The 25,644-nt window shown below is 41.9% G+C and overlaps 1 protein-coding gene across 1 annotated transcript in view; it reads left to right on the forward strand.

Moving 5' to 3' along the window:
- The first annotated feature begins 20,166 nt into the window (after window positions 1–20,166).
- Window positions 20,167–25,644, forward strand: part of ITGB6 (integrin subunit beta 6) — a 35,853-nt gene continuing 30,375 nt past the window's right edge. The window contains exons 1-5 of the mRNA XM_027810806.2: window positions 20,167–20,233; window positions 20,683–20,759; window positions 21,495–21,574; window positions 24,303–24,504; window positions 25,397–25,643. Of these exons, the coding sequence (XP_027666607.1) occupies window positions 20,699–20,759; window positions 21,495–21,574; window positions 24,303–24,504; window positions 25,397–25,643 (590 nt within the window). The 5' untranslated portion in view covers window positions 20,167–20,233; window positions 20,683–20,698. The remainder of the gene's footprint in view (window positions 20,234–20,682; window positions 20,760–21,494; window positions 21,575–24,302; window positions 24,505–25,396; window position 25,644) is intronic.

Here is a 25,644-nt window from a genome sequence, read left to right on the forward strand (position 1 = left end):
CCACTGTTCTTGCAGCTGCAAGCTCTATCTAGTCCAGGGAAGTGTGTATTACCAATAAATGATTGCTCTGAAGAAAAGCAGTGAATTTCTGGGAATGGGTTGGCAGGGGGACTAACTGTTATTACAGGAAAAATATATTCTGGTCTTACTTATTGTTTGTTCATTAAGGCACATGTAGCTGTGTTTAACAAACATCCTCTTCCCCTTCAAATTTTTCGTGACGCTTGATCCTTATGGATTACTGAAGAATTACAATCTAGCAACAGGATCAGAAGTTACAGAATTATATATGTGGTGAATCTAGACTCAGATCTTTATTTAAGAAATAAATTAATCTTTTAATTCTGTGCCTGTATAAAGAAAAAAGAAAAATTATTGTAATGAGTTACTACCACCACAGACAACTTGGGTAATTTTTTCCCTGGGGTACATATCTCAGTTCTAGTTTTTTAGCAGTGTATTCCTCCAGGAATCCAAGGCAATATCCAACCATCTCTATTGGAAGGTGTGGTGGGCAAACCCAATACAGAAGGACTCAGTCTTTCTCTTTTCATGTGAATTTTGTATATAATTCAAAAAATCCTTAAATGCATTTTCAGGTACTGCTAATGAGACAGCTTTAAAAATTACTTCTCTAGAGCCGTGAGTCATACTAATTCTGTTAATGTCCATTGCTTTTTTAATCTTGACTCAGTCCCACCTATTAGATGGCAAATCTAGGTATCAAAGTCTAAATTCGGCTCACTTCATTGTTCGTGTCATGTTTCCCCCCAAAAGGGAGAGCAGATGCCACCCATGGGATGAGTACAGCTCATGGTTACCATTTGCAGCAATCTTGGTATTAAATGGATGCACAAAAGGTAAGTGCCATAACAACGTCCTGTCAACATGAGTTGCGCATGTGTGGGCCCCATATGAAAACTAATGAGCAACGAGGATATTCTGTCCTCCCCAGCATGTGTCTGGCATCCCGGCTGCTCAGAGTTTGCATACCTGTCCTCCTTGAATCATCAGGTTAAAAAAAGAAAGTGAAAGAATAATGTGCTAAATATGTAGCTAGAAACACTTCTGAAAAGGAGGATTTGGCAAGCTGCATTTAGGGAGAGACTACACTTATTTCAGTAAACAGAAATACTAAAAACAAGAAAAAAAACCCCTCTCAGACCTAATAAATTACCTGAAACCTACACGTTTTGGTCCAACACCTTTTGACAGATTAAAAATACTTTTATGCTAAAACAATCATAATGGTATATTGTACTTTTCCACTGTAGTGACCACGGCCCAGAAGTTCAATGGAGAAGTTTTATTGCCAATTACTATTAGAAAGTCATTCTGTAGACATTTAAATTCCATCTTTAAGGGCACGTAATAGGATTGCCTAGTGTGTCACAGTCCTACCACCACATCAATGGTAAAAGCCCAGGGAAATGGTCTTTATGATTTGTATTATATAAATACAGATAAATGCATATCAGCTCCTGTTGCATGGAGCTGGGCTGCTGGGTGTGTGTGAGGCCTGGGGAGATCTCCAGTGCTGCCCACACGCCAGGTCTCGCCCACCGCCCGCGGCACGGCTCAGCCCCCCCTTGCCTCATGCTCCTCAGCTGCCGCCAGCAGCTTGTGCTTTCAGCACATCGTGGACACACTGCTCGGTGACCTGTGCGTCGGACATAGCTTGCCAAGGTGATTTATGACTCCCTGTATCTGACTCACGGCAGCTGACAGCCAGAAATGGGGGAAAGCAGGGAAGTGCCACCTACCCCACGTGGCCCCTGGCTGGAGGGGTGTGGTGGGCTTTCTTGCTGTGTCCTTCCACATCCATGTTCTCCATGAGCTTCTGGCCTCCTAATCAACTGCCAATTTACAACTAAGTGTAAATTAGTCCCTAGTGTAAATGTCCCTAATTAGCTTCAAGGGACATATCAATGAAAAGCCATGATGTGGGCTTATGGGGGCAACAAGCATTACTGTTCCTTCAGAGCAAAATCTGTCTTCTGCTAGTTTTTCCATCCAATTCTAAAGGACTCTTCTCTTAAGTATAACCTACTACTCCTACTCTGACCTTCCTGACCCTCCTGTCAGTTCTGCTTTGGGTTCAGGCCTGGCTTCCCACAGCTCTTCTGCCTGTTTGTTTCCCTTCTCCCTCCCCTCTGAAACACCTCCACAGTTTGGATGCTCTTGAAGGAAATTGCCTTCCACCACTGTCCTTTCACACCCCAGCACAGGCTGGACTGAATACAGGGCCATCTATGTCAAAATGCAGACACAGGCATGGGTGACACTAACATTAAAGAAGTAACCTCCAGCAGTCCCCACAGCACAGCTCCCTGGGATCTGCTCTCTAGGCACAGTCCTGACCCAGTCACAGAATCACAGAATGGTCAGGGTTGGAAGGGACCTCTGGAGATCCTAGTGCAACCCCCTGCTACTAAAGCAGGTTCACTGAGAGTGGATTGTGCAGGATTGTGTCCAGGCAGGTTTTGAACATCTCCAGAGCAGGAGATTCTACAGCCTCTCTGGGCAGCCTGTTCCAGTGCTCTGTCACCCTCAAGGTAAAGAAGTTCTTCCTCATATCCAGATGGAACTTCTTGTGTTGCAGCTTGTGCCCATTGCCCCTTGTCCTGTTGTTGGGCACCACTGAAAAGAACCTGGCCCCATCCTCCTGACACTCACCGTTCAGGTATTTGTAGGCATTGATAAGATCCCCTCTCATCTCTTCTCCAGGCTGAACAGGACCAGCTCCCTCAGCCTTTCCTCATAAGGGAGATGTCCCCGTCCCCTAATTATCTTCATATCCCATATCATATCTCTCTTGAACCGGGGAGCCCAGCACTGGACACAGCGCTCCAGATGTGGCCTCACCAGGGCAGAGCAGAGGGGCAGGGTCACCTCCCTCCGCCTGCCGGCCACGGTCCTCCTCATGCACCCCAGGATCCCACTGGCCGCCTTGGCCACAGGGCACACCGCTGGCCCGTGGGCAACTTACTGTCCCCCAGCACTCCCAGGGCCTTCTCCCAGCAGGTCACCCCCAGCCTGTGCTGGTGCCTGGGGCTGTCCCTCCCCAGGGCAGGGCCCTGCACCGGCCTTGGCTGCACACATTGCAGCGCCACATTGCAGCTCAGCTGGCCCCATCTGAGGGGGGCTCAGGACGCGGGCAGGCTGAGCAGAGCTGGAGCGGGGCAAAGCTGTGTGAGGGTGCCCCGCAGCACCCCACATCACCCACGCTCCAAGGGACCCCGCAGCTGCCACAGGAGCTGTGCTGCCAGCTCGCTGGTGAGAGTCACCCGCAGGCATGAGGTGGGTGAAGACTGCTGAGGAATTTCATGTCTTTGAAGGCAGGGAGCGGGAGAGGAAGGTCCGAGATGTTTATTCTGTAGCAGCACACCCGCACGCTGGCAGCGTGGGGAGAGCCAGCTCAGGGACCCACTGCCTCCCCTGCTGTGTGCACCAGCCCAAAGGGCTGTGCCCTGGCTGGGGGGTGCTATGAGGGAGGGGAGAGCATGAGCTGCTTGTTGTCTTCCTACTTGGGTCTTGCAGAGATGGGGGTGGCTTTATTTATTATTAGGTAGAGGGAAAGTGGCAACAGTGGTGGCGAGGGGTCCCTAGCTGGGGCTGAGGCCCATGGGGTCTGCATTAGGCTCCTCTGCTCCTATGGCCAGGCAGCCTGGCCATGGGGAAGGGGCCAGTGGGCTGCTGACCCACTGTGCCACCACAGAGTGCCCCAGGCACTGCAGCTCCCAGCCCTGCTCAAAGTAATGCCCTTTCCCTGCCCTTTCACAGGTTTTGCAAATCCTTCACTAAGTGCCCCCTTAACCCCACATAACCTCACCCCTGCCTGCTTTCTGTGTGCTTTCCCTTTCCTTACAGTGCTCCCCCTGCTCCTCATCTCCTACCCAGGAAAATGGTGTATTCACCAGGATGCTTCTGCTCTTTGGGCCCAGCTTCCCATTTGGTACCTTAGAAGAGAGTGTTACAGCTGTTTGCTGCTCCAATTCGCAACCTGGCTGGTATGGATGTTTCTTTGCTCATTCCCTAAGGTAATTCTGCCTCCTTGCCATTTCTGGGTTTGTCTGGGATTCATCTGTTTATCCCAAACTAATTGTATTCTGCTACTCAGATCAAAGAACCTAGTTTTATGTCTGTTAAGATAAACCTGCAACGCAGTTTATGGGGAAGAAGCACCTTCAGAAAGTGTGTGTGACCTGGGCAGAAAGCAAGTGTGGAAGCACTGCATTGCAGAAGGAGAGTGGATTAGGATTATAACAAGCATAAAACTTCTGAAGATTAGAATAGCTTCAACATTACTCTTTAAAATAATGGATTAATTATTCCAGTGACATTGTGCTGTGTGTCCATGTGCTAACAGGGCTTTTATTTTTTCCCTCTGGAGTGGGGAAAGAAAGTGGTTGCTTAAATCTCTATTGACATATAGCGCATGAATTCCAGTTTTAACTTTATGAAAGCCTCTATCATCATTCTTGTGTGGACTGTCTCATGCTCATTGTACTGTGGGGTTAGACACGCTGTCACTATTCCTATAAATAGCCTGCTTGGTTATGAAGGACTGTTAGTGTTTCCTCTGGGAAGAACAGGACTTTTGACTAATGGCATTTTAGGCCAGTTTTCTTTAAACTTTCTAGAGAAGATAGGGTTTAGAGAGTAGAAAACTTGCTAAAGCAAGCCAATAATCAAGGTATTAATGTTTGAAACACAGATGCTCAGTGAGCCTGGAAAATTCACAGAGAAAATCAAAGTTAGATGGAGCAGGATGGTGGTGTGCTTTTAAAAAAGGAGGCTTGGCTTCAGGGCTGGCAAGGAGCAAGGCAGCTGCCATGTGGAGAAAGAGAAGCTCCCTGTGATCCAGCGGAAAGCTGAGCTGCGGCGCAAGGACGGCTGCAATGGCAGAGAGTTTGCTCTGTACCTGAAAAATACTCAAGTGTACTGGGGAATGGCAGGTAAGGCAATGTGGTTTTCTGTGTTTTTTTGGAGCAAAGCAGGAAGTAGTTGCGTGTAGAAAACTTTGTTTCAGCTATTAGCTCTTCAGTTGTTAGTCATCTTTAGAGTGTGGAGAGCACCTGCAGGCAAACACCCTCAAGGTTGGTTTGGTAGGGGTGGATGTTTTAAAGTTTGTGGAGCGAGTGAGGATTGCTGGTTCTAAGGATATAGGTCATTTGGGCTGTGTGACCCCGTTTCTGTGTGTAAAGGTGCTGGAGACACCAAAGAGAGCCACACGTCCCCTGGCCATGCAGTGTGAGAGGTCAAACGCAGCATGGTACTGAATGACGGGTAACAAGGCTTGGTAGGTGGCTTCCCCTGACTAGTAGGAGTAACAAATGCCAAGATATACTTACAAGTAGCAACTGATCTGGAATTCAGACCTCACCTTCCACAGCCTGGGAAGTTTCCCAGAGCACATTGAATTGATAGCAGTATCCTTTGTGCAAACAGCGAGTCTATACACAACAAGATTGCCCTACCAAAAGAAAAGGAATAGAGCATTACATTTAGGGATGGGACTAACTTCTTCTGAACAGTGAGGAAAGCGCTACACTTGCCAGTTATCTCTTCTGTGCATTTCCTCAGTTGTGGCTGGGGACATCTGATGAGTGTTTCCCTTTCACTCCCAGCGCAGCGCAGTCTGTCTGCTGTCAGCAGTTAATGAAGTCACTCGCAAGACGCCATCCCCTGGGGAAAAGCAGTGCTATGAATAGACCTGTTACTTGCGTCTCTAGCTGCAATGCTCTCAGCGCCTCTTTTGCTGTGCCACCATCTCCGACGATTGTGCCGTTTTCAAACAATGGTCTTTCACTCCAGAGCTACTGCTATTCAGGATGCCAAAACCCGGTCCTCTTCCTTCTGGCAGAGCTGTAGAGCTCAGTGAGTGCTTCTGTGCTGTCCCCAGTGACAGATGCAGGTTCTGAGGTACCACAGTCTTACCAAAAATGTGCAGAAAGTGAATGAGTAATCTTACTGCAGCAAGTATTAACAGCCTACAATGAACATTGACATCAAATACTTCATCAATGCACATCCTACAATAAGGAGGAAAAAATAAAGCTTTTTTTCTGCAAAAAAAATGTTTCAGTAGCATGGAAATATTTTGTTTGTAGAAAATCTGATGAATCTGTATCAGAGAACATCAACTATTTGCCCAGCTGAGCTTGCATGTCTCAGTATAATTAAGCTTGTCTTTACAAGGAATTGTCTGTAGTCTAGACAGAGGTGAGCTGTAAAAGAAAAAAATACGGCAAAAATAAGAAAAGATAAAGAATGATGAATTGTGATAACATGTTATCCAAAGTATATAAGATTATGTAAATACTTATTACTATTTGTAGGGCATACAGTCCTTATTAATGCCAGTAAAGTCAAGGACTATTCAATGCAGTAAGTCACTTTAGTGACTGAGTTTGTGGTTGAGATCTAGAGCAAAATAATTTTACAGTTGAATATCTTTGTAAGAAAATGTAGCTAACAATGCCAATAAATAGTCAAGAGGAGAAGAAATGAGTAAAGTAGCATTCAGTTTGAACATTACCTGTTCCCTCTTAGAGGGGTGTGGGGGACAACATTTTTAAAAAGTTTTCATATATATATTTATATATATATATATTATTTATTTTTTTTACCAGACTTGATCATCTTAACAGGCTCCCCCCAAATCAAGTTGTCAAAAATTTTAGTTCTCGGAAAGCTATGACAAGGTCTTCAACAAATATTCTGCATTGTGTTCTAAATGTCTGAACCATTCCTACAGGAGCAGAGTAAAAGTTGTTGTCTCATATGAACATTTGTTCAGGTGTCTCATCCTCCCGCTTATGTGAAAACAAAAAACCCCTTGTTACTCATACTTTTTATATTAATCCTGGATGGCTGAATAAGTTTGAGTGATTCATGATCTATGTTAAAATTTAACATCAGCCTTTAATGTGTTCAGCTTCACACATGGTGTGTCTTATAATATTGATATATCTCATCGACCTAGCAATCTGCATCAGCTTGCTGAAGCATGCTGTGAAAGGAAAATGATACAGTAGGCCTGATCTACTTCTCTGTCAAAGCTTTAATTAAAACATTCACACTATCTGTTAAGAGTGAAGGGGCTGGGGAAAACTCATAAGATGCCTTGTGCTGTCAGTAACAATATTTCATTTTGAAAGTTTAGGGAGACAAGAATATGCCTCCTAAGTCAAACTTTTTTTACCTGGTCAGCATCTCACTGGCATTCAAAACTCTCATCCAACTTGCTGTCTGGTATCCTATATATAAACTCCCACAAATTAATGCGTTGGATCTTCCTGTACAATTGCTCAGCGCTTTTTTCTAATAACAACCAAAGCAACTGGGCTGAGTTCAGCAGACCAGCAGAGCTGGAGCAGCATTGCTCTTGCAGCAGTTCTCATCCTTTTCTCGGGGGTACAGAGGTGCAAACCTGAGTGTAGGTTTCTCCTTTAGGGTTTGTTTCCCCTTGCTGGCACCCAGGCAGCCTGAAGCCATCTGCAGGCTTGTCAGCCGGGAGGTGGGGTCTGATCAAAATGAGGTTTCATTTAGCACTAGCTGCCCCTGAAATGAGACCCTGCCAGACTACCTAGGAATAGCACTCACATGATAGAGCCTCCTGGCTGTGTCTGTAGAGGTGTCTTATTAAGGTCATGTAGAGATTGTTTTTATTTCCCTTAGTAGAACCATCTAGGGTGTAGGACTGCAAATGCCGCCATCTATTTCAGGGCCGAAAATGTACTTGTAACAATGATCCTTATCATCCCTAGAAGATGCTTCTTGCCCCCTTCAGTCCCAAAGTGCCATGCTAGCAGCAATTCATCTCATCCAGAAGCAATGGATACTAAACCCACAGCAATACCTCAAACACTTGTTTAAAATCAGCTTCAGCAAGCTTTGCTCCCTTTCTGACCTTTTCCTGGCTTCCACATCTCCTGTGTTTGGCTGTCCTTCACCCAGGCTTTCAGGCTCAAATTTGGAAATCTGAGTTCCCAATACTGGACTCTTATTTTTCTGACAATATTTACCTGCTGTCCTTGTAGAATAAAATCAAGGCCTCTGTGGTGCCTGTGCTGTTATTCAGAATATTAGTAGACATTATAAACAGAAAGAGATTGACAGATTTCCCCCACAAGAGCTGCACTAAGGAATTTCTCCAGCTAGGAAGCCTGCCTAGGTTGGAGCTGGTGATGCTCTGTTTGATCCTGAGTCTCGATCAGTTCTGGTTGCAAGAGGCAAGCAATTTCTTCCAAGGAACAATCTTCCTCAAGCATCACTGTAACAACAGAAGAAGCACGGTACCAAGATCGTAAAGAAAGCAATACGTTATGAATGCTGAACTTAGAAGAATATAAGCAAAAGTTCAAGTCTTGAAAGATTTGTGCAGAAGCATGAGAGAAATCAAACTACCATTGCTCAACACACAAGCAGATCAAATAAACCTAAGAGGGGGTTTTTGAAGCAGCAGAGGAAGAAAAATACTCCTATAAAAGTGGTAAGGATGAATCAGATGGTAATGCGTGAGAACATAAAAATCAGTTCAGGATGAAGGAAAAATAGGCTTTATTACTGTACGTGAGCAAACTGATGATGAAGGAGGCCTCATAAAAATGAGTGGTTTTATCAGTAATGTGACTGCTCAGGCATTGTGATTAGTATGTCAGCACAGTCTGGAAAAATAACTGCAATGGTTTTGTTTGCTTTTGTATATGTTTAAAACCATAAATATTGAGCAACTTTCATAAAATGAGACAGAAAATGATGACAGCATGAAAACATGATGAATATGCACTTTCCACAAGATATTACTAGTATATTCAGTCCACTGCTGTCACTATTAGACAATCTTGCTTGAAATTGTTATGATGATTTTGACCTGTAGGTCATGTACCCATACCCTTTTATATTCAGGTTTACATAACACAGGCAGAAGAGGGCGTTTGTGTTTTTCCTACATGCAAGAAAGTTCACCGACTACAGAGCAAGAGAGGAACTTGCCCCAGCTTCAAACTTCAGCTGAAAAATAAATCAACCAAACGATATGTGGATTGGCTTTTTTTCTGGCAAGATTTCTTCTGGCAAGCAGTAAGCACCTGATGTGTCCAAGTTAGGAATCACTTTGTTCTTGATTGTGCCTATAGAAAACACAGTGAGGCACCTCCCGTGTGTCAGTCTAAGACCTGTGTTTGCTGTTCCCTGGAGCTTTGCTTATAACCAGGTGCTTGGCTTGGCACAGTCCCCAGGTGCTGTCACAGGACCACTGTTTGACCTGTTTGAATTCTTCCTTGGTTTCTCCTGTTGCTCTCAGACATTACTGAGCACAGCTGTCATTCTCCAATGTAAAAGGGCATTCAGATGCCTCTTCCCAATTAATGTTAACTCGTTAACCTCTTGAACCTTATGTATATTTTTTATAGAGCTACAAAATTTTGTAGGGACATCATGGTAGTCAAACACTCAAATGTCTCTCCTGATTAGGGTGGGCAGGGTCTTGCTCCAACTGAGTGTCTCATCCACCAGATCAGTATCTTACCGTAAATCAAATGGAAGAATAATATTGGAAAGAATCACATCATAACAGACTGAAGTATAATAAATAACTGACAGCTATGACTCAATGTCTGCATTTCTGCTCAAACACAATACTGTATTTTAGACTGGCTTTGAATAGGTTTTTCACATAATATCAGGTAGTGATTAACTCCCAATGACTAAAATATCTCCAGGAGAACTGATGAGACATCTTACATAGTTACTCAAGTTTTTCACTTTACCTCTCTCATTCAAAAATAAATTTATTTTAACTGAAGCTATTTGAAAACAGCCCCACAAATGTAAAGTCAGCAATACTGTTACAGCGTAATTTCAAGCTAAAATGATTGTATTCCAGGCAGATGCACACAGTATGTGCATGCAATTTTATTATTTATTCCATTTATAAAACAGAAGCCATTTTAGCATCTGTGGCAATGCAATCATCTCTGGGATGAAATATAACTTTGTATCAGCTCACGTTGTAGGACGAAAGTCTGAAGGAGGGAGCACTGAGAAGATCACAAAATTGGAAATCTGCTTGAGTAGGTTTATCCTGAAGGAAAAGCTCCCACTGCAGCATTTCATTCCTGAAGAGGGTGTGTTAAAGCATGCAAGATAATAAAGAGCAGCAGATGTCTTAAGAATTGATGTTATGAGGAGTGTTGTAAGGCATTTAACTTTTGCGAAGAAAGAGGGTTTTTCATGCATACTAGATAAACTCTGTCAGAGAAAACTGGGTATTAGTTTTCTGGAACCGAGATTACTATATTCGATATCAATATAGTATAATATGAATACATCGTGTAGCATACTACAAAATAATACACGATAACAATAGATAATTATGTATCAATATAACCAGTAAAAGAATTGTAAGCTGGGAAATAGGAGAGGAGGTTGAGGAACACTTGTAAATAACTTTCATACCTGGTTCTGAAAAACAGAAAGCATCAAATATATGGGGGGAAAAAATATCAGATGGGAGCAAAATGGATGGGAAAAATCAGCACTGACGCAGGTGGGAATGTGATGTGAATGGCCTGGATGTCAGGAATGAAAGAGATGTGAGCAACATAATTAAAATATTTGCACAATATCATAGAAGATGAGCCATGATGTTTGTGTACAAAAACTGTGTGCAAACAGATGCAGGCCAGAACTGCTGCACCCAGGAGGACCCCGAACCTCCTGAGTATAGCAAAGTATGGTGGATGGGTAATCTAGGACCGAAATCCAGTGTGTAGACTGTTAGGAAAATCAGAAATAAAAGCATCATTCTGTAACAATAAAGTTGCCCACAGAGGCAGAGAGAGGCAGCATGGGCAGAATGGAATTTGTCAAACTAGTGGTCTTCTGAAGGATCGCTGAGGGACTGTTACACATAGATCTGACACAGAGGACTACAAGCGTGAAAGAGAAACTTGCAAGCATTGTCTCATTGCAGGAGATTTTAACTGCTCAGAAATAGAGTGTAAAGCAAATGTTACTGATAACGGTAGAGCCGGTTATTCCAGGGTGTAATAGCTGGCAGATTTCATCACTAGAGCAGTCACTGGACTACCATGATGCTATTCTAGGTGGTCTTTGTTAGGTAGTGATGACATAGAGCAGCTGGTTGTAGAAAATAACCTAGCTAAAGTTATCTCAACTTGATTAAATTGAAAATAAGTGAAAGAATAAACAAGAATAGGCCTGTTAGTTTCTCCAAATTTGTCCTTCTGAACTGTTGTACCTAAAGAAACTAGTTAGTGGTGTCAAGTAGATAAAAGTTCCAAATCTGAATATTAGGATTTCTTTAATTCAAATAGGATTTTTAAAATCTGCACTTTGCACTGTAAGTGCAGCGAAGAGAAGGGTGTTAGCACCTTAGTATATGAATAAAACCTTAAAAAAACCAAAACAATAATAATATTAGGAGTAAGCAAAGATAGTGAAAGTCATAGCGGAAGAAAACCCCACCATACCAGATCATCAGTGAAAATGGTATCTTGGGAATCAAGAATCAGAGGGTATAGTGAGATTAGTCAAGTTTGCAGACTTACCATCTGTAAACAAAATTTGAAAGACTGACAATTTCTTCTGCCACACAAATAACAGGGGGTCTGGTATGTGGCAAGGTAGGGGTAGAGATTTAAAAGTTATCTATGTACTGCCCAAAGTAAATAAATTATTTTCCTTCTTTTCTGTGAAAAGGATGGTACAGATAATGGGGAAAAATAAAATCAGGGTGGGAAGAATCTGTAGAAATAAAAGAAATTTACATTGTAAAAAATTTGTAAATTTCATTTACAAACTTGAGAAATAAATCCAGTGTACAGTAGGCCCATAGTGGAATGATGTCTGTTATCTATCCTGAAATGCTGAAAGAATGAGCAAATTAAATTTCAAGTACAGAAAAAAGTTTTTCTTAAAAGATCTGCCAAAACCAAAGAAGAGCAAAGGAAAAAGCAACCTCACATCTACAGCTTCATTAATCTGACCTTAGTAATAGGGATATTTGTACACAATGTACACATTTTTGCAAAAAAGAATAAATAAGGATGTGGAGATAAAATGCAGGAAATAGGACGAAGGCAATAAATGTTTAATACAATGTGTTAGGGCTGAGGAAATGTATGTATGATATCATCCACTCTGGAAAGGGAATCATTTGACTACCTAAAGGTTGGGTAGAGATTTTCAAGCATGACAGTTTCAGCTAGCCTCTGAAAGTTTTAATACTTCCACTGCTGTTAAAAGTGGCATGGTCAGATGAGAAAAATATCCATACCATTACATACACGTTGCGGAGGAACCTGAGGGCTGGAGGTATGGAGTAGAATTTAACAGCACAAGTGCCTGGTCACGCATGAACTGAGGTAGAAACAATTTCTGTTATAAATTGTGGCTAGTTGGGCAAGAGAAAGAACATAATGTCTTGGTCAGTCATGGAAGAATGCTGAGAGAGCTGGGATGGAGCCAATGGAAAGGCAAAACCGATCCTCCTTAGATACAATGCAGGAGACTTAAGAAGCGATATGTAAGTACGGACACCGTTGTAGGAAGCACCGGTGAAAGCTCTGCTGGAGTACTGCGAACCGTCTGTCACCCATAATTACGAGAGCATTGAAAGAAATGCAGAGAAGCAGCACTGGACCAAACAAAGAATGAGGGATATATGATTGCTGTCTATAAATACATGAAGGGGAGGGGAAAGAAGGGCAGGGCAAATACTAGGAAAGGAAAGAAGTTATTTAAGTTACCAGACAATGTTGTCATTGAAACAAATGGATATAAATTGAAAGTTAGTCCACCCAGACTGGAGCTAAGGAGGTTTCCAGCCATGAGAAGAGTGAACTCTTTGAAACCATCTTCTAGTAAGAGTGACAGGAACAAGCCACTGTAGGTGAGGGTATCACAGTAAAATGGAAATTATTGGCTTGCAAATTGGATAATACTGAATTCACGTAGTTCTTGTATATACCATAAAGGTGAGTAGAGCCACTTTCTATTTGCCTCTCTGCCAGAGTGTTGAACAGTCTGAGTAGTCTAATGATGGATTTTTCATAAGTTTATTAACACGGTTGTGTAAGGTGAAAGGACACATCTTCAGTATCTATGAGATCCTTTGCAGTGTTGTGCCCTCTGCTTTGTACTATTGGAGTGATAGTATTTTTTGAAATTTCTGTTAACTTATTGGTTCAGATAGAAAGCATGCCTCTGTGGCCTCCTGTGGCATATTGATGTGCTACAAAATGTGAAGAATTACATTCTTTTTTAAAATCTGTTTAAAATTATGGTTATTCTGTGTGCTAAGTATCCAACTGAAGCACAGCAAAGCAGTTACAAATGTATAAGAAGCATAAGGTATCAGTGGGACAAATATTATTGACAGGGTTTACTTGGTTTTGAACTCCCAGAGAAAGTCATTAGGGAAAATCTGCCCTGCCTTATCCTTTTGGTATTTTTCAGCCAAAATACATGGAATCTATTTAGTAGATTTTATTTTTATTTAGAGATGGTTCTATTTACATGTTTTCAGTCTTGCATGGTTTTAATAGACACATAGTATCGACAGTTCTTACCAGTTCTTTAAGAATTACGAAGCACTGATCATTCTATATAATGTTATTTTTCCAGTATTTCTGTTTACATGTGAGTGGACACTGTTGGTTTAAATTTCCTTCCTATTTCCATAAGAAACACACAGATAACAATAATGCAAGATTTTCAAAATACTGTAATAACTTATACCAACAAAGATATTAGAAACAACTTCTGACATTTCAGAATCATGTATCTGAGCTTGTAACAAAGACACTAGAAGTAATGTTCTGTTTACTGTGACAGATGGAACAGGAATTTAGAAAAAGCACGCTAACAAACCATTATAACGCTAACATAAATGGCAAAATTCTTTAATAAAGACATGAACATCTCCAATGGTTCCTACATAAGAAGCAAGGCAAAATATTGGTAGCAGGGCTGTTAGTATCTGAAGACTTTTATTCTGTGTAAGTTTTAAAGTAATCTTTTCTTTACTCCAGGGTAGCAGAGTAGCCATAAGATGGCAGCACTCTGTACAAAAGGCTCCTGAAGCCCTAAATCCTGTTATTTTCCCAGAAAGCACGAGTGGCCCAAACACAGCGTGTCTGGAAATAGAAACCGTGCTGGCCAAGTTCAGAATAGCTGCTGGAAAGCTTCAGAGGCGTAGCTGGTTCCAGGCACTGCCCGAGCCCGTTCGCCGCAGGTTTTAGCAGCTGTTTGGGTGCCGAGCTAAACATGCTTATCTGTTTCAGTTATTCTAGATTAACCTTATTCAAACCCTACGTGTCAGCAAAGCGCTGGACTTCTGTAGGTCTAAGTACAGCAAGGTCAACTATAAGATAAATTTATTTTCTGCGTGTAAGACCAGCGGGGAATCACTTCTTACGAATGATTTAATCCCAGCTCAGCACTTTAGAATTTACATCTTTTACATGAATCAGGCCTGAATACATTGCGTTTACACAACCCTACTGGCTTTTTCAAAAGCAAGCCTTCCCTCTGCGATGCCTCCCCGCCAGCCTGCTGCAGGGCTGCACTACAGCTTCGATTTCCTTTTGGTGCTGCTGCAACCCGCCTGTCTCAGGGCTCACTTTGGCCCTTCTGTAATGGGTCCAGCGGGTCCAGTTTGCACTTAGCATGGATCTGGATGGACTAAGTTACAGAAAACTCTTCAGCTAAAGTGCAGGAGGTCTGAGGCGTGGTGGAGCTGGTGCTCAGCATGGTTGCTGCCACCAGCGTGCACCAGCACCGAACAGGGGTGCTTGCTCTGTTGCCCAGCGCCAGGCTTTTATAACACAGGGAGGACAAGGTGTGCCATGTAACTGTGAAAACCAAACAGAAACTGCAGCCAGGTTCAATAGGCTGTGTGGAAATCCCTGGCGTGTTCTGAGCGCCGTGGGCTGGCTGGCAGTCCCAATCGAATGCCACGTGATTGTCCCACTGGTTCTACCTGAGTTCTTCTGCAATTCGGAGGTTTAATTACTTCTCTTTGAGTCTGAGAGTGTATTCAAATCTGAAAAGCAAACAAATCTTTCAGGGTGCTCACCCATGTGAAGGAAACCGAGGGCAAAGGTTTGCTCACACCCTTGGCTGGAACCAGCCAGGTCAGAGCTGCCGGCAAATAAATAGGAGTTGAAAACACCCTGGCTTGCCCGCCTGCTGTTCATTGGTGAGCAATTCCTCCTCCTCCCTCCTCTTCCTCTGTTTGCTCAGAGGTAGGTTGTTGATTTCGCTCCCTGCCCTCACCTAACAGCAGCACGCTGCTTGGGAAACGAGAGGAGACCGGAGCATGAATCATGGCTTGAGTCACCCCCACACACACCCCGCTTTGCTCAGAGCTGGCGGGGAAAAACACCTTTCCTTTGGGTGGCCCTTTGGCCCCTGCCACCGGCTGGAAGGAGCGACAGACGCCCCTCATCTCTGAAAGCCGCTCCCCGTTGTGTGTGGGGAGGGGAGCGAGAGGGGCCTTTGCCCTCCCACACCCCTGCCCGCGCCTGGGGGGCTCTGTGCCTCACCCCGCACAGCCGGGCAGGACATGAGTACACATGGGAGCAGCCCATGCGTACTAATTAGTACACAAAACAGGGGAGCAGCCCAGCCACTGTATGTTCAGATCTTTGTTAACCACAGGCTCCGTGTCATTTTCAAAAGACCCGAATGTATAAGGTGGTTTCTTTGGATTGATGCCGTTTTTGTTGGAGCAATACCCGTCTCTCACCATGCTGATTAACAAAGAAGGAGGTAGAAAATAGTATCAAGCGGCATTTAAAATGTGTAAACCCAGACGCATTTATTTATTTTACCCCGTGATTTGATAGGTGATACTATTATTTTGTATCTAGGAAAAAAATAAAGTAAAAAAAGGTAAAAATTATTGATTAGTCACATTCACCATTACTGTGAATTTCCCCATTAAATGCAACTGTTCATTAGGGATCGTTGCTTCCTCTTTAAATGTTGCCAGCTCTCCCTGAAGTATTGCCAGGAGTTATGCTGCAGTAGAGGTAGCAAGAAGACAAGTTCCAGCACCGCTACAGTGTCTGTGTGTGGCTTCTGTCTATGCTGGATTGACGTGCTTGCAGGACGTTCACACCACTGTGTGGCTACTTGAATCACCCCTAGTTCCTCAGAGATAAATCTAAGTTTCAAGTCTGGAAACTCTTTTTCAGGCTTCATTGCTTAGCTAATTGTCAGGAATCCTCTGAAACATCTGTCATTGCTGTTCTTTGGAACTGGGTCTGTCAGGCTGCTGAGGCATATATTTCTGGGTAGACTTTTTCTGAAGAAAATGCCTTCCATTTCTGCTGGCCCAAGAGTCCAGAAGCACTTGATTGCAGCTACAGAACATACGTCTTCTTTGGGAAAGAAGTATTTTAACCACTCACTCTGCAGATTTTTGCATATTCTTCAGTTGCTATCTTCTAGGTTAAAAATTTTGACCAAAACTTTCAAAGTCTGCTTTTGATTCCCCATTAAAGATCATCAGGAACTTTCTAGACAGATTTGATTTGGAAACCAACAAAGGAGAGAAAAGTCACCCAATGTTTCGGACACGAAGCAGCCTGCCTCTTACCTAAGGAGTGTAGCCCTTTGCCTCTTACAGACATGTTGGGGAGATGAATGTCGCTGTATATGATGGAGAGAAGGGACACCTCACTGCTTTCAGTTCCACAAAATTCTCTGATGAAGGGCAAGAAGAGTGAAATGTTTTCTGAAGTGCAGGAGACACTTCCCTTCACCTTTGTAAATATTCTGAGAACATTCTTAGCCTATGGGACAGAGTGACTTTAAATTGTTCCGCATTTTTCCAGGCCTTCAGTGTGAGAGTGTGTATGAGAAGAGCATGGACCTAACATGCCTCCTCTTCCAGGTTTTGCCTAGCACAAAAGGAGCTACTTGTTTTCTCTTGGGCTGGTCTTCCTCTGTGTGTAATTATGCTATATCAGTTTATACCCTATTTACAGGAGAGGCTGGTATTTTTTCTAAAATTAAGTATCTTTTAGATTTGAATGAGCCAATGGTGAGAACGTGCTTCTGTAGGTGAATACTTCTCATTCTGGAACTTTTACAGACCCATCACCAAGGTCACTTGTGGATTTAGCTCAGTGCACCAGAAAAGATACACCATTGTTCTAGAGGATAAAAAGCCCACTATTATTAGTGAAATGCATCTTGAAACTGATGCTTTATTTCTTATTCCCTGTCCCCAACATCAGCTTTCTTTCTTTCTGTACCTTGATATTTGATGTTTGTTTCTTGCCAGTGATTTTGTTAAAGGTTGACTGGATGAACAGAATATCTTTCTGTGCTGTCTTCATGTATTGGAAGTGCCAGGTATGAGGGAAAATGTGCTAAAGATTTTGTCATATACAAATTTTATTGACTTTTAAGGAACCACAGACTTGCATTGTTCAACACTGCCCATACTAAAAGATAAACAGCGGGTTTTTGTTCCAATGTTTCACTATAAAACTGTAACCCTGATTTGAGACGAGAATTTGCTCCCAAATTAATATGCAGGGGCTGATGAAAACAATAATAATTGTGTTCTGTCTGTACTATGAACTACTTTTTTGTTACTGCTCATTGAACTGATGCCTCTAATTTGGATGAATGAAACAAGACTTTCTTTTACAAACCTTATGAAGAAGGGGAGCCTTGCTGTCAAACAAAGCACTGCCAGGGCCCCAAAGGCTTTTGCTCATCCTTGCCACATCAGCGTGGCTACTCTGGATTATGCTTCTGCTTTTCTAGCATATATGATAAAGCCAATAAAGCACTAAATTAGTAGAGGAATTTCCTGGTTGACTTATCTTTAGATACTGCACAAGATATTTGGTGACACTTCAAAACAAGAATCATCTCTCAGCTTCCTGCATAGGTTTTCTTGTCTTGCCCAAGATCTACTCTTGGTACATGTGGTCTCCGTTCCTGGACCTCCCGTAACCTCCTGTGCCCCTGTCAGTGAGGTTTTTATTCCCACTCTGTCCAGTCTTGTGAGTTTCTCATTGTGTGAGTTTTTAAACCAAAACTGACCTTGGTTTCTCTCTCTTTTTCCCCTGTGTGCTTTTGTTGTTTGTTCTGCTACCTTCTTTTCCTTCTCTGCTCCCTCCAGACAATCTGGGGAGGTCTGTTCTTAATAATTTGCAGAAACTTGGTTATTTCATTCAGGCAAGACTTATTCAGATAGTCTTTGGCAGCCATCCCATTCAGAGGCAGGCATTTAGCCTCCAGTCATGCTGTCCTTGCCAAGACCTATATAAAATATTACCACACAAGCAAATGGGGAACTGATACTATCAAACAGAATTTGTAAGTTTTATGTAGGCTGTATTATTCAATCTCTCCACATTAAAAAGTTTGGTATCTTGAATCTAAGAATAAGCATTTGCCAATTACCAGCGCTTCAGCTGGCTTGTCCTTCATCTGGGACACTGCTGGTGTTTGGCACCTTTCGGTGGCTGAAGGACTGCCACCAAGTCCTTTGAGCACATGCTTTGAAGTGTCGCTATATTATCAGGGGCTCGTAAGAGCTACAAAGTGACCTTCTGTGTTGAAAGTACTGGGTTTTGCAGCTCCACAAGGCTATAGACATAGCAACAACATTAAAGGACACGTACACAAATGTAAATTAAAAACAGGGAAATAAGATGTTTTGGGCAGCACAGGAGGATTTTTTTTCTTAGTATGAGCAAACATTTTGCCTTTACTTAGTTACAGACGATGTCCTCGCAGAGCTGCATCTTCACCAGCCTAGGGAACATAATCTAATCAATGCTTTCTTTGTGTCACAGGAAACTGCTGTAGCTAAACAAGCCTCTTGCAAAGGAAACTCCAAGGTATAGAAAGCAGTTGAAGGAGACTTAGGAATGTTGTTGTAAATAGAAATGTTAAGATATGGTTCCACAACAGCCTAAATTGGATTAATTTCAGCCCAATGTTTTCCTGCCAACTCTGCCTGTCTTCCCTGCTCCCTCCCCTGACCTGGGCACTCTGCACTGGGCAGCCCCGCGGCTCAAGGGACCCACCCAGGTGAAATGTAGCCCCCCACCTTCTGCACAGAAGGTGACTGGATTTTAATTGGATCCATTTGAATCAGCTCACTGTTTGTTTGGACATGAGTACTCGTAGGAGGAAAGGGGTGGAAACGCAAGGGCAGAGCAAAGGTAGCCTTGACGTAATCTAGCTTGAGCTGCTATGAAACTACATATAGACTGTGTAAATAGTAGTAAAATCAGATGTGCCTGGGAATATTTCCAGGCACTAGAATGAGACTGTCTACACTATTAAACTGTTAAAATGCTCCCTGGCATGAATCTGACCTCTTCCAATTAACACTTTCCAAACAATTTCTGGGCACTATTTGGTTGCTAGAATGGTCCCAATAGGCAATTTGCAAGCATAAACGCAGGTCTTTCCATGCCAGTTGGCCTCAGTGCCCAGGAATGTTTCCAGGCATGTTGAGATTAACTAGTATAGACCCATTCCTACTGTCACATCCTGCCCCAAGATTGCAGCCACCACCAGTCTGAAGGGGGAGGTCTGGTCCTGCCAGTTCTCTTGGTGAGAGCAACCTAGTCCTTAAGAGCTAATCTCAGTAGGATTTCTCACTGTAGAGAAAAAAAGGATCTATGTTTTCAGGCCAGCAACACAACTGATGAAATAACAATTTTATGCTGCACTGTGTGTAGAGTTTGTTGCAAACCCTTATGATAAGAGAGGGCTTGTCCTGAACAAGTGATTTTCAAAACAGACAATAGCAGAGCATAAAAGATGGGAAGAGATGAAATCTGCAAGTAAGAAATTTTATTTCCTTTTAATAAAGTTGTAAGAAAGGTTGGGGAGATGGGGAGAGAGCAATTTGTTACATTGTTGTATCTGTGCTGTAGAATATTTGGCCACTTACTACACAGAGTTAAAGCTGACATGATTTCTTTTTCAGTCAGTTGCAGAACTGGGAATGTAATTATTCCTCCCTCCATATTAAAAAAAATCCACAACTGCAGAATTTCCTTTTCAGCTTGCAATGTTAATAAATGTATCTTGAATTACTGAAGCCAGGTCCTCAATTATAACAAGTGATTGCTTTTTGGTTTTTTTCACAGTTGCCTTCACAAGTTTCCCTCTACATCAGGAAATCTGAAAAAATGGGATTTTTACATCTCTCAAGGTATAGTCGCTCGGCAATCATAATGATCCATCTACCTAACGCACTCCCTCGGGGAACAATTAAAGGCATTATTTTAGAGGAGCCTTTTAAGAATTGCTGTACACACGAAAACCCACTCTCTTGGCTGGGTTGCTCTAGGACCCAGAGTGACTGGGATTGACAGAAATCTTCACCTGAATGAATTTTCCCCTTATACCTTATAAGGAGTCCAGGAAAACAAGGAAGTGATAACCATGTTCACGTTACTTTATGCACAGCTTGTCCTCTTTACCTGCCCAGGTAGCCCTTGTTTTCACTTTTATTCATGGTCTGTCCCAGTAGGGTTGAAGTTTCCTCGCAATCCAGTGTAGGTGACATCTGAAAACATACCCTTCAGGAATGTATGATTTTTACGACATTCTGCCTTTACGTGGATGATAATTAACACGCTAATTTTTTTTGTCACGCAGCCAGCACTGAAAACGAATGGGGATTGAATTGCTTTGCCTCTGTTTCCTATTTCTGCAAAGAAATAACAATGTGCAAGGTAAGGCTCAGGGGCAGGGAGATCCATTTCAAAACCATTTTTGCGTTGTCTCTTGCCTGAAGTTGACATGAAATAGCTTTCTGTCCTCTGTATTTAATCATTCCTTTCTGTTTAATGACTTTTTTTTTGACAGACTGCTGTAAGGTTACCCTGCAAATTCATCTGAGATTTATGTGGTTGTTACATAGCACAGCATGTATGAAAGAGATGGGCATTCGAGAAATTTTGGTTATTCTAATCACTGTTTGATCCACTGAGAAACTTAATACTCTACATGTGACTGAGTAATTCACTTGTACTTGCACAACAAATTAAATCATATCTAGTATCTACAGACCTGAGTGAAGCAATTTTAAGCATATAGAGTGAACATAGAGCTGTTCTTTTAATATCCCTGGTTATGCTGGAAATGTCTTACCTGCACCATACTAGAAACACATGTAACGCTTTATCAGGTGCACTGGAAAAAACAAATAACATGTTCTCAGTGAATGCCATCCATAAAGCATGCAAAAGTATGTTAATTGTTGGCAATTGTGGATTTTTAATTTTTATTGGAGTGTTAATCTTCTACTAATAGAAATACTGTTACGAAGGAATTTTATCTGTAAACCTAAATATGGCTAAATGTGTGCATTTTTCACCACCCACATTCTCTAAATGACAAGATTCTTCATAAATTTAATGATTAACCACATTATTAATAGTCTTTTCTCTTCTTGGGTTTGAATTTAGGGACCTGTTCTCAGCAAAGTGCAGTGACTTGTGAAGATTGTTTGCTTTTGGGACCACACTGTGCTTGGTGTTTTCAAGAGGTAGAGTAAATGATGCAAAAATAATTTCAAAGTAAAGCCTGAAGTGTTTGTAGTAGCTCTGAGTGATGAAGTATTGACTTAATTGGGTCAGCCCGTGGCTTTCTAATACGTGCAGCGCATAGTGGAGCCTTCCTGGGGATCAAAAGCAGAATTCAGTCTAGCCTTTGTGGTCTATTATTTTTTGGGGGGTGGCGGTTTTTTGCTTTATTTTTTCGTATTTTTTTGTTTTTTTTCAAACAACCTCCCTCATCTAAGGCAGAAATAAAAGTGCTGTTGGAGGTGGTCAGCTCATCAGCCTCAGGGCTGACTCACCCACAGCACTGATGATGAAGCACCAGACATCAAGTTAGAGACCAGACGGCATCTTACGTACTACATGTCAAGTCAGACTGCAAACAGAAGGTGCTCCAGTCAGTTTGCATATACAAATGATCAATCCGTGGTTGATTTTAAGTATGATGATAGTGTCAGTTTTATAATTAGTGTGATATAGGTGTAAGTTTTGGCTGAAACATTGGGCTTTAAAAAATCTATCTGGATTTGTTTCCTATATATCTGTTGCAGACTTTCTATCTGAGCAAGTCACTTAACTAACATCTCTGCTTTTAAAGCTTTCACCTGTAAATGATGCTAAATAATATCTCCCTACTTCACAGTAAATATTATAGGTCTTAGTTATTAATGTTAGCAAGATAGCCAGCTATCACAATTAAAAACTTGCCAGAGATAAGAGACATGAAATAAGTATTTTTCAATACTTACACCTTTGTTGTTAAAAGTATTTCTTGCTTTTTTGAACAGCAAAACGATACCCAGGATGGAACTAACATACTCCTTTATGAAGTATCTGACAAAGACTGAACAGCACTTATTTAAAAAATAAATTTTCTTAAAATAATGTAGCAGTTTGCAAAAAATGTTACCATGGGGGAAAAACCCCACCACATTAGTGTGTTTGCAGTCATTTTTATGTTTGTACTTAACAACCAAACCAGGATTTTCTTGAAATGAAAATTTGATCACATAATGTATTTTCAGAAAACAAAAATTAAAAACAATTTATTGATTAGAAAAAAAAAACCCAAACAAAACTGTGAAACTATTGAAAACTTCAGACTAATAATCATGGGTTTTTTTCTTTGTTTGTAGGTTCATTCACTTGTTTGCTAGAGATAACACATCTAGCGTGCAAAAGATGTAGGAGCTTTAGTGTCAAACCCAAAGGCCTCCAAAGAAACCACTGTTTTCCATAGAGCAAAACTGCACCTTGTAACTGTATTTAAAATATAAGTTTGCCTCTTCACACAAGTTTTGGAAGGTTATGAAGTGTGAAACTAAAGGAGCCGATATGGATCCCCCTGTGAAAGTTTTGTAATGGTACATGATTTTTATGCACACTGTATTCAAGAAGCAGTTGGTGGAGAGTCTTGCCTGAGCAAAGACATCAGATTTGGTGTGAAGAATAACAAATTACTGTTCCCATCAGCTATCTCAACATTGCTTCCACCAAAACATATAACAACCCTGGTAATTTTGAGGCATGAAGGGTGACATTTTGGTGGAAAGAAGGGTCCTGGTTCTGGTTTAAATAGGTTTAAGTAAAATTGTTTTGGTCTGGATGGGAAGTTTTGCATTGACTGAATTCAGAGAGCATACCCAGGTTGCTTGCCTAAACACAGGAGAAAAGAGTGGTCTCACAGTATGGGCCCATGACCATCCGCTGGGAATTGAATGTTTTGGTGCTGGTTCTGCCAGGCGTTGCCCAGGTTTTGGCCAAAAGGTCTTGCAGGCCAGAGCTGTTTCCAGTTCAGGGGGCAGCTGACTGGTTTTGAGGATCTACACTGTAGACGTAGCTCTAGGAAATGGCAATGAGGCACAGAAGCCTGTCTGTGAAACTAACCATTAACTTCACCACCACGTGGAGATACTACCTACCCTGCGGTAGTGCTGTGGGAAGGAATGCATATCAACTGCCTTGGAACAAGTAACAAAAATAAACAGCAAGCTATCCAACTGATATCGATAGGCTTGTGATTTACTCTGGCTGGGAGAAGGTCATGTAGGACGCTGGGCCAAATGTGACCAGACAGCCGTGGGCACACTGGGAATGCCGCCGGCGCTGTGGGGCAAGGGGGGGGTGGCTGCATGTTTGGTAGGCATCAGGCAGAGCAACAGGGACTTGCTTCAGTGAGCATGTGAGAGCAGTGCTGAGGAGAAAGAGTAGGTCGGAAAGGAATGGTGAACATTGGGTACCCCACTGTCAGTTTGTCACAAAATTTGTAGGACTTTATCCCCTTTGAGACCTCTTCTGTTATTAAATGATGTTGTTCCATCAGCAGTTCAAAACTGTTTAGGAAAGATGGAATGGATGTGTGGCATAATTCTTTAATAGAAAAACCAGGGGCTCGTAGGAGTTTTGTGTTATCATTCCCAGTACTGTGAGAAGCCAAATGCAGTGAGTGGCACAATTCCCATTCCCCAACAATAGAGCAGTTTCTCCCAGGAAACCAAATTGGTGTAAGTTACATTAATTATACACTTGTGTGACATGATCCATGAAGGGCAAATTCAGATTTCAGTGCCACCTAGATCTCTTTCTGCACTAGTGTGCACTAACTTGCACTTTTGTTTCTGTTCCCTGCGTTGGATCAATCTTTCATCAGCCAGGTGCTGGTGGCTGGTCAGTAAATACATTTAACTCATCCCTTCCTTCTCCTGTTTGCTTCAGAATTACACAGACTCAGCTGGAATTCATGGGAGGTGTGATACCCCAGAAAACCTTTTGTCAAAAGGATGCCAGTTGAATTTGGTTGAATTTCCCATTTCAGAGGTAGAAATTCACAGTAACAGGCCCCTAACTGTAGCATCCCAGAAGAATTCTGATGTCACACAGATTTCTCCTCAAAAATTAACTCTCAGGCTGAGACCAGGTAAGTCACTCAGTTAACAGATGCAGGATTTTTTTTTTTTTCAGTCTGAATGGTCTAAAAAAAAAAATCCTGATAGAATAAAGACTAAAAACCCAAAAATATCTGTTGACTCATCAGATGAAAACTAGGTTTGACTGAGTTCAAATACTTTCAGAAATGCTAGGTACATCATAAAAGTAAGGATGTATTTTTTTAGTTCTATTTTCTTGCCATTGAGGTGGCAGGGAGAGAATGGAAACACCACCCTCTACCTCCCCAGCCCTGCTCCTGTGCCTATCCCCCGCAGGTCTGGCAAACAGTGTATCTCAGAGGCAGCATAAAACTTTGCTTTGAGGATGTAAAAGGTACCAGTGACATCTATGGAAACACTTCAGACCTACTTTGGGGTCCTTGAAATGTGAATGTTTCCTGGAGAAAATTTGGAATAAAGAAACGTAAGAGACACCCAGTTAGGCTGCATCATAGTGTTGCAACTGCAAATAAAACCTCTGTGTACACTCTCGTTTTCTTTATATTTCTAAAATACATGGTGTGCCCCATAAGTGCTACCTTTAGTTTTAATTAGCTTTGTATCTCAATTTTCTTAAGCTGCATACTGCTGAAGTGATATTCTCATGCTTTTTCAAATTAGAGCAATCTGTTGTAAATCTATGCTTATGGCTTTACTGAAGAACAGTTTAGGAAAAAACCCACTAGAACTGCTTTTAATTTTTCAGACCCTTGTTTGAGATTTTTGTTGACAGAATTTTTGAAGTTATATTTTTAATTCTCTGGTGATTTAAAATACTAGATAATTTTCACCATATATGTAAGGTTATGAAGAAAATGATGTTGATCGTAACTTCCATGTATTAGTGCTAATATGTAACCCATTTTCCCACGTCCTTAATAGGACATGAAGAAACAATACAGATCAAGGTGCGTCAAACTGAAGATTATCCAATTGATCTCTACTACCTCATGGATCTTTCAGCCTCTATGGATGATGATCTGAATACAATCAAAGAACTGGGTTCCACTCTTTCTAAAGAAATGTCAAAACTGACGAGCAACTTCAGACTGGGGTTTGGATCTTTTGTTGAAAAACCAGTTTCACCATTTATCAAAACTACAGCTGCAGAAATAAACAACCCTTGCAGG

The sequence above is a fragment of the Falco cherrug genome, chromosome 8 (genome assembly GCF_023634085.1).
Source record: "Falco cherrug isolate bFalChe1 chromosome 8, bFalChe1.pri, whole genome shotgun sequence".
NCBI classification, from domain to species: domain Eukaryota; kingdom Metazoa; phylum Chordata; class Aves; order Falconiformes; family Falconidae; genus Falco; species Falco cherrug.